The 9,613-nt window shown below is 35.0% G+C and overlaps 1 protein-coding gene across 1 annotated transcript; it reads left to right on the top strand.

Annotated features, from left to right (window-relative positions):
* On the top strand, nt 1-7,163 carry LOC106069304 (lupus La protein homolog). Its single transcript, XM_056014461.1, has 12 exons — nt 1-107; nt 832-901; nt 2,199-2,302; nt 2,414-2,515; nt 2,989-3,203; nt 3,474-3,539; nt 3,764-3,809; nt 4,020-4,160; nt 4,545-4,662; nt 4,806-4,948; nt 5,646-5,721; nt 6,787-7,163. The coding sequence occupies exons 1-12, from the start codon at nt 33-35 to the stop codon at nt 6,822-6,824; spliced, it is 1,194 nt and encodes a 397-aa protein (XP_055870436.1). The 5' UTR covers nt 1-32; the 3' UTR covers nt 6,825-7,163.
* Nucleotides 7,164-9,613: the final 2,450 nt, after the last annotated feature.

Here is a 9,613-nt window from a genome sequence, read left to right as displayed (position 1 = left end):
TATACAATTGTTAAGATTAAACCAACCCAGAAATGTCTACACAAACTTCCAACGGAGAAGATGAGCAAATCAAGAAGATCAATGAAAAAGTAGTGAAACAGATTGAGGTAAAAGAAATTCATTTAAGTAATAGTAAAGATAGATCAGATCTCTATAGTTCATATTTTGTCTACAATATATATTACTATGGACATACGGAGGCAAGACAGCACTACAAACAGCAATGTCCTTGCAAACGCCCATATGCACAGTATAGAGAGACTACGGGATACGCGCCCTGCCCAGTGCCAACTTGCTTTAACTGACACAGAAGAGATCACCTGGTTGTATGTGCCCCACGAACACGCTTTAAGACCAGCTTAGGTGCCAACTTGCTTTAACTGACACAGAAGAGATCACCTGGTTGTATGTGCCCCATGGACACGCTTTAAAGACCAGCTTAGGTGCCAACTTGCTTTAACTGATACAGAAGAGATCACCTGGTTGTATGTGGCTTCAGAACGAGACTGATGGAGGTCACTTACATAGGCAGCGGGAGGCACATTTGAGACCAAAAGAAAATCTGCTGCCAAGGACTGGCGTAGATGGCGAAAAGTAAACATAAATCGACCACTCGCGGACGATGGTTATGCCTGCGCTGGCTGTGGTAAAATATGTAGGTCACAGCTGGAGCTGCGTAACGACTAGAAATACTGCATTCCTCAATAAACCTCAGGCTCAAATACAAGCCTTATTTTTATTATTATATTACTATGATTACTCAAATTTTAGACATTTGTAAGATGTTCACACTGTTAGGTTTAAGTTTTGATGATTTTTTTTTTTTTCCAGTACTATTTTGGGGATATGAACCTCATGAGAGATAAATTTCTGAAAGAGAAGATTCAAGAAGATGATGGATGTATCCTTCAAACTTTTATTTAGACACATACATCATAAAATATTTTCAATATATTGTGTTACTCTCTCATAATAATTTAAGTAAACCTTTTTTTGTGTTGCTTTTAATTGATCACCTAATCAATGTCTACCTACTATCTATTAATGCAGGTAAGCATTTACAAGCATTGTAACCTACACATTATTTTTTTGGTGGGGGTTGGTGGGTTCTTTACCTGGCCTAATTGGTGAATTAATTTAATATTGTTGGAATGTGAAACTAAAATATAAATCTGGAAATTTATCTTCACTAAATCTTTTAAATTAAATACCTATCATTAAGTGGATGAGTATCATAGTCTTTTTTTTTTTTTTATGGGAAGTATATTATATTGTTACGAATCTCACTATCCAGGCTCTCTGCAAACTGCACCATACACCACCAACTTAAAGAACTTGACAACTCAGGGCTCCAAAGTAACGTAACACTTTAATAGTTGAATAAGTAACAGCCAATACTGTACAATTGGCAGCACGTACACTGTACAAATATCTCTCTTGTTAATAGCCGTATTGACTCTTGCACTGGCCTCTCCGTCTCGTTCCGGGCTTGCACTGGGTTCAACAGTTCAGGACTGACTTCACACACTAGGCTCGTTGTGTCGGACTCGATCGCAGACCAAGATCAAGACGCCAGCCGTCTCAATTGTACTTGACAGTACTCCGCACTGAACCGTCGTAATGCTCCGTACAGAACCACACCGCTGAACTGTGCTGTAGTCGACCGGACTGTAGTGGACCTTCTGTCGTAAACCTCCTTTCTGAACCTTCTGTCGTGAACCTTGCTGTATTGAGCCCCTTTTCTCAACCGTCTTGACTGCGTCGCCTCCGCTCTTATATAGGGTCCCTACTGGCCTTCTCGAACCGGACAGAACGCCGCTCGACGTTTCTAGGTGGTCAGATGACTACAACTCTCGTGACGCTCCTGAGCTCTGTTCACGACGTCGAACCTTCCCGGGCCGCCGTCAATCCTTCCCGAACCGCCGTGTTGACACTTGTCTCGGCTGACCGTCGTAACTCGTCACGGTTGACCGCTCCTCTAGCGCTGGCCTAGGGCGATTTGCGTCGGCTGACTACACACACACCACTACCCCTCTCTGTGCCACCACCAAGTTTATAACAATATCTTATAAGAAGTGTCTGTAAGTCCTCACTGAGTGTCATAAGATGGCTTTTATAAACAGCAGTCAACGTTGTACAATTAAAATAGCTTTAATTGTGACCATCAAAATGTTCATATTTTTCTTAACTGGAGACAGGGGTAACCATTGAAACAATGTTGAAGTTCAACAGACTCAAACAGATCACTGATGACTCTAAAGTCATTTGTGAGGCTTTGAAAAGTTCTAGCGAACTTGTGGAGGTCAGTGTTAGACTATGAATCTTTATATAGATAACATTCTCAGAGCCAAAAAATTTATAGTAGATTTGATGTTTCAAGAGTATGTGTTATGTCAAGATTTTACTTGTTTAGGTCAGTGAAAATGGAGACAAAATACGCAGAAGATCAGACAAGCCACTGCCAGGTGACACACAGGAGCGCCGAGATGAGATCAATAACAGATCAATTTATGCTGTAAGTACATGTATTAGATGTGACTTTATACACGCTACTGACAGGCACGACATGGCTTAAATTGTGCCGATGTGCCTCAAATAAAAAAAAATCAAAATCATACACGCTACTGATAGTTATTATTTCAATTATTTTTGTTACAAATCTTATTTTAAGTAAGATTTTGGGTATAGAATTTCGTATGTTTGATGTGGCAAAAACATGCAGGTTACAACTGGGTATGCTAAATCATGAGTAGTGCTGTTCTCATTGTTAATCTTTGAAATTGTAGACAGGTTTGGGCTTTTAATGTAACCAGTTGATGGTTTGGAACAATGTCACCTACACAGCCAATGTTTTCAAAGGAACTGCAAATATTCAACTCAGTTTTGAATGACATAATTCTTTGCTTATCACATTTTGATAAAAAAATGTATGAAAATTTAATTTTGTTTTTATTCTTAGACATTCTGTGTTTTTTCTTTGATTATTAGAAAGGATTTCCACTGGACGCTAAACTGGATGATTTAATGAGCTTCTTTGAAACATACGGACCAACTGAAAATGTGTTTATGAAGAAAGAGTTTCATAAGAAGACATTTAAAGGCTCAGTGTTTGTTGTGTTCAAAAATAAGGAAGATGCAGCCAAATTTATCTCAGAAGAGGAAACCAAATATCAAGACTCAGTGTTAGAGGTCAAAAAGTTCAAGTAAGTGTCATTAGTCTTCACTGAAATAAAAAGTGCTTTTATTTATTTTTTTTTTTTGATCAAACAAAAATTTTTAAAGCCATTGTATTTTGTATGCATCAGTGACTTCAATTTAATGTTCAATTTATTTGTGTGAAAGAGCTGGGGGTGTTTAAAAAATTTGTCATCATAATTAACTTTTCTTACAAATGTAATCTTGTATAAACAAAAAATCTATGTGAACCTTTTATATATATAAAAAAATAAATCCTTTTTCTGGTACATTAACAGAGCTGATTATTTTAAAGACAAACAAGCCGCCAGAAAATCAAAGGGAAATAAGAAAGAGGATAAAAGGTAATACACATATTTTGTTGTATGCTATTTAGAGAACTCCAAAACTATTACCAACCCGTCTGATGACCGGCAAAATAATTACTTTATTTGTTTATGTGCACTTGGGTTGGACTGCACTAAAGATTTATAAAGTATTTCTGTCTAGTGTCTGTCTAGCTAGTTGCAGCTGTATGACCTGGCACTTGTGTAGTTTGATATTTCTATTCATTGTTTGTATACAACAGTAAACCACAAGAAGCTGAAAAGAACACAGAGGAAGAAGAATCTGAGGTAAGAACTTACTGGAACTTACAAACAACAAACGTTTCAAAGTAAAATTCTTCTCTTTAAAAAGAGAAATAATTTTGACAAAAAAAAATGTAGTCCCCATTATCATAAAAAAAAAATTATTAAAAAACAGCTAAAAATGGAAATTGTAGGTTGTTATATTTCAACAAGTAGGAATGTGAATTATTCATGTACTGTTGTTTCTTTCTTCAGAAAGCCAGACAACAAATGACCAGGAATGCTGTTCTCTTCTTGAAAGGGATGGATCCAGAAACCAGTAGAGAAGAGATCAAAACTTTTTTTGCGCCACATGGTGATGTGGGTTGGGTTGATTTCGACAAAGGCAGCACAGAAGTAAGTTCTTGGAATGACACTTTTTTCTCAAAATCCTTGTTCTGATAGTTTTTTACTGTTACAGCTGAATGGGGCATCCTTTTGTTGTCTTATTGGGGGTTCATACTTGTGACACGGTTACTGTGTGGTCAACCGTGACACACGGTCAAGTGTTGGGTATCAAGAGTTAGGGGACTTGGGGGAAGTGACTGGTGTGTAAACAAGAGAGAGAGAAAAAGGTCAGCGAGGGAAGCAGGAGATCTGTACAGAACGTTGCCATATATATGTGTTTTGTTAAAAGGTTCCACAATTAAAAGACACTTTAAACGTAAAAGGACTTGTTTCTTCACAGTACTCTTAATTGATTAAATGTTTATTGTAATGTGTACCTATGTGTTTGTTTAGGGTTATTTACGGTTGAAAGAAGCCAACAGTGCAGAACCAACATTGGAGAAGGCCAGGAAAGCAGGGGATGGCAAGATAGTTATTCATGACAAAGAATTAGAAGTCAGGGTTGTTGAAGGTATTTTTAAATGTTACATATGCAAGGACTTATCATTTAAAAAAAAATCAAGTCATGAATATTTCTTGTATTCAGAATCAAGTTGTATTTTAATCCAGAATGCTTTACTAAACCACCTCTTAACATCTTTATGTTTCCTACAGGTGATGAGGAGCTAGAATACTGGAAAAAAATGTTTAGGGAAATAGCTGAAAGACATGACAAAAAAAAGAAAGGTGGCAGAGGTGGACCTGGTCGGGGTGGAAAGAACCAGAGAGGTGGAAAGAGAGGCAGGGGTGGATACCAGGTAATTCTTTTTTTTCATTTATATGTCTATTACACTGTTAGATGCAAGGTTTGCAAAGAATACACCATATGGTTTTTAATGCTTAAGATAGCTTACACATATGATGTGCCAAATTTTAGAATGTAATTCGTATATTAAGGACTGCATGTTAATTGTTAGGTGCCTTTGCACATTGTCTTGTATAGATAAGTCTAAACGGAGGTAGCACTGTAATAACCAAATAACACAGGCGTAAGGTCAACACTATAAAGGTAGTTGACTCTGATGAACGATGTCAAACAAGAAGTTTAATACTTAATCAAGGGAACCGTCGAATGTCTTATTATCTAAATATCTACTTCAAAAACTAAAGCTGACCTGACTCTAGAGCTGCAAAAAGTCTTCTATTTACTTTTAGCATCACTTCCTAAATCCTAGTCTTGTTTTAATAGTCAGGTCAGAGTCTCTAAGCAAAACTTTCCTGTTTTATGGAAGAAATACCTTTTTGAGCCAACTTCCTAATTGTGCCAAAACACAATAATAATATTATGAATACACTTCAGTTGGATAAAAATTTGTATTTTATTAAAATAATAACATAACATGGATAATTTTAAGAAATCCACAATTTTATGACTGCCTATTGAACATGATGCTAGTTGTTCATAAATGTAGAAGTCTCCAAGCCATGCTGTAATGTTAACATGTTTGTTTTCAGGGAAAACGAAGACAAAACAGAAGGAGAGATGATGGTGATGGAGACAGTGGGGCAGAAGATAATGATGATGATGATGGTAAATAACGAAATAACACTGTTTACAGTATTTGTTTCTTTTATAAGGGTATCTTTTAGGTTTAGTAAACCACTTTCAAATAATAAAGTTAAAAAAAAAATACATAACACATAAAAAATGACCAATAAACAAACAAAAAAAAGTACTTTTTTAAAATTCAGACTTGAGGACACAACAGCATCCTCCTAAGTCAGTGTCATGGTTAGCTCTTACACTCAGCCATGAGCATACTCTATAAGACTAGGTTGCAAGCTTCTCATTTTCACTGAGGACCAAAAGTCTTGTGTATTGTTTTAGTTAACTATTCAGTATCGTACCTGGTTTACATATTTTGAAAATGAAAGAGAAAATGAGTGTTTCCCGCTGCTAGGAGTCTACCATACAAATTGTGCTAGGTGCTGATGGTTTTAAAGTCGAAAATGTTCTTCTTAAAGATTGTTTCCCTTCCAAACTTAAATGTATAGAGGGCAGCAGAGTTTCCATCTGTTGTTGAGACCAACAGGTCATGAGGGTTTTGTATAGCCATGTTGCTTGTTCTTAAATACAGGGACACAACTAGGTTTTGTACACATATAAGTTTATTATAGGTACACTTTTACACTTTATTGAACTAATTAAGTTTAGGATAGCTGCCTGGTCATGTGGTATGTGTTGTCTTGATGGTCTAGGGTTGAAATCCTGCCTGCTACCATTCCACGCCGTCCTGATGGAGGTTTGGGCTGGGTTTCAATAATCTTCAATTCTGAAGGAATAGGCGAATGGTGTGAAATAACGAAAAATTAATTACATTGAGTTTAACAGAAGTGGTTGTATTTACAACTGTTATACAAATAAATTGTCTTAAGGGATCAACTTAGATTCTGTTATTGTTTTTGAGATTGAAATGTTTGCTTGGGATTGGGACTACACAGCCTTTAGCTGGCATATACAAACTAATGAAGAAAACATGATGCTAGGGAGATAGTACAACTAAGGCACAACAAGACCCTCCTGCTGTAATAATTTTTAAAAAATCAATTGTTGTGGTGGCTTGAATCAGTTATGTGTATATATTTTTTTTTTCAGAACCAAAGTGCAAGACAGTTAAAACAGATTCTGATTGATGACCAGCCATTGATGACACATATGTTGTTAGATTCTCTTGTTGGCCATGGTGTGTGTGTGTGTGTGGTGTATGTCAATGTGTGTTTGATTTGATGACCAAAGTGTGTAAATGAAACGATTGAAGTGGAATGGTTTCACTATTTGATCTGTTGATGTACATTATTTTATCTGAGTTTCACTTTTTAAAAGTGTTGGTTATTGTAATTCTGTCACTTACTTGATGTCAGTGTATACACATTACTGTTTGCTTCAGTTCTGATTACATTAGAATGTCATTTTTAATTTCATTTTACCTACACAATGTTTTACAAAAGTAAAGTTGGCTTCTCCATTTTCAAGTTGCAGTTGTTTTTTTTTTTAAAGTCAAATTCTTAGTGTATTGGTAATAAAATTTCAATAACAATACTCACACAAAAAATATCACTTTAATGTTGTGAAAGTCAGTCTCTGTTGAAGACAGGCTGGCAAGAGATGGGCCCAATACAAAAAAGATTACTCAATCTGCAACCCCTTCACTCCATCCTTTAGAGTTAAAAAACAAAAACTGACATTTAAAGTGAAAATTTAACATTTTAAAGCAATACCTTGTACCTTAATAGCTCTTCTTTTTTTGTTATTTTGTTAATGCTGATGACAATTTGTAACTAAGAAATACATTTTCATCCCTATTTTTTTGCTTTGTTTCTGCTCAATACCGGTACTTGACGTTTACTTTACTAAACTTCTTTTTTGTCCTAGTCATTTCAGTCTATTTTTCAAAAGTAAACCACGAGGATGTTTGAATTTAGTAGGCCGCCCCTAGGGATGTGTTGTACTAATAAATGAAATCATTTGACCTACATTTAAGTATGGTAATGGTGGCTGAGCTGTAAAGTGATGGGCTTCTGAACTGGGGGTTCAGGGTTTGAATCCTATCCTGGTGAAGACTGGGATTTTTAATTTCTGGATCTTTGGGTCCACCCACCTCTAATTGGTACCTGACATTAGTTGGGCTGGGGAAAAGTTAAGGCTGTTGGTCACATGACACCCTCATTAACCATATGCCACAGAAATTGATGCCCTTTACATCATCTGACCTGTAGACCACAAGGTCTGAATAGGGAACTTAACTTTTTTTTCTGTAAGTATGGTAATATTGGACCAGTAGATAAACATGAACAAACTTTGTTGGAGAAGAACAAGGGTCTTATCTATTCCTCTCTAAATCTTTTGGAAGTTGAATATCAATACAATATCACCATAGCATCTCTTTCAAGCCCAATAAATGGGGGAAGGGGCGGGGGTCATAGAACTTGTACTTTGTAAAATGTCAGCAGGTAACTCTAGTGGCTTTACTCCATAGGGGACATGAAATAACAAACACGGAAAGCATTAATAGTCAACACATGATGCTCTAGTTCTTAGAAGTTTAATGTTTCTTTAAAAAAAAAAGGTTTTAAGTGAATTTGTTACAAGCTAAAACAGACACAATTTCCTAATAAATAATAATGCACAATGAAAATAGTTATAATAAACAGTAAATAGAAGTAGTAATGCAAACATACATAAACTTTGTGAACTCAACACATTTATACTTGGAGATAGAAGTTTTAAAAATAGTTCAAACTAACTAAATGGAATAGCAATAGAAAATACATAAAGTATACAAATAACATGGTATAACTGGTATTCTGTATTCTTTTATTCAAACAGATCTAGTTTTCTTTTTATTAAGCTGTTGATTTATAAGACAGACTTTCAATAAACATAATATAGCCTTACCCTATTGTATTAAGTTTCAAATGAATAATGTCTTAATAAGAAATATGCAGCAGGGAGTGTTTCTAATATGGGGCTACATATTAGTTACATACTGTCAATTAGTTGACTAAGATGGAAGAGGAAAATGTTTTTTTGTTAATGGTGGTCACTTAATATCAGAACATTGGTTGCATATCAAATAAATTTGTTACACAGATATTTATGAAGACAAACGAAATAACACAATCTGAGGTTTAAATAGAACATATAAAATATGTTGATTTACAGCAATGTTTCCCAAACTTTATTTTTTTTTAAAGAGATAATTCACATGGTGACTTATAATATAATATAATAATAATCTTTATTGTCCATATGGAAATTTGTCTTACAATTTGTGTACTAGTTAATTATGCCAGTAGTTCGTGAAACACCTATTCAAGCCACAACACTGAGGTTCCGCGAACACAGTTTGGGAAACACTGATTTATGGTAAACTCTCAAAATATGCAAAAACTGATAGGTGTTGGCAAAAGAGATTAACCAATCACTGAGTGGTAGAAAATAAAAAGCAGAAATGACAAATGCACTAAACTAATTAGCAGGTAATTGAAACATCTGCAGTCATAAAACCACTGCAGCAATGCAAATGACTAAGTTTTCTCTAAATGCAAGCAAACTCTGATCAAGCATTAAATAGAAAAAGCTTATACAAATGTCACAACTTTTTTTCTTTTACCAATTTCAAGTAAAAATTCAATTAGTAAGTTTGTGTATAATCATTTTTTAAAGCTAGTGTCCATTTAAAAAAAATAATTCTGGAATGATATGTGATAAACTGATCACTATAATGATAAGTACTTGAAAAATTATAACAATTGCAACTAATAATTATTGTCATCTTTGAAAAATGTTTTCTGTAGATGAACATCTGATTTATTTGAGAGTTGTAAGAATATCAAGGAAATAGTTTATTGCTTTGTTTCTGCTCAAGTCTTGAATGATTGTATTTGAAACTGCTACAACTGTATCACAAGACAAAAAAAAA

Source organism: Biomphalaria glabrata, chromosome 16, assembly GCF_947242115.1.
Source record: "Biomphalaria glabrata chromosome 16, xgBioGlab47.1, whole genome shotgun sequence".
Classification (NCBI taxonomy): Eukaryota; Metazoa; Mollusca; class Gastropoda; family Planorbidae; genus Biomphalaria; species Biomphalaria glabrata.
This window is presented reverse-complemented; position numbering and strand designations above follow the sequence as displayed.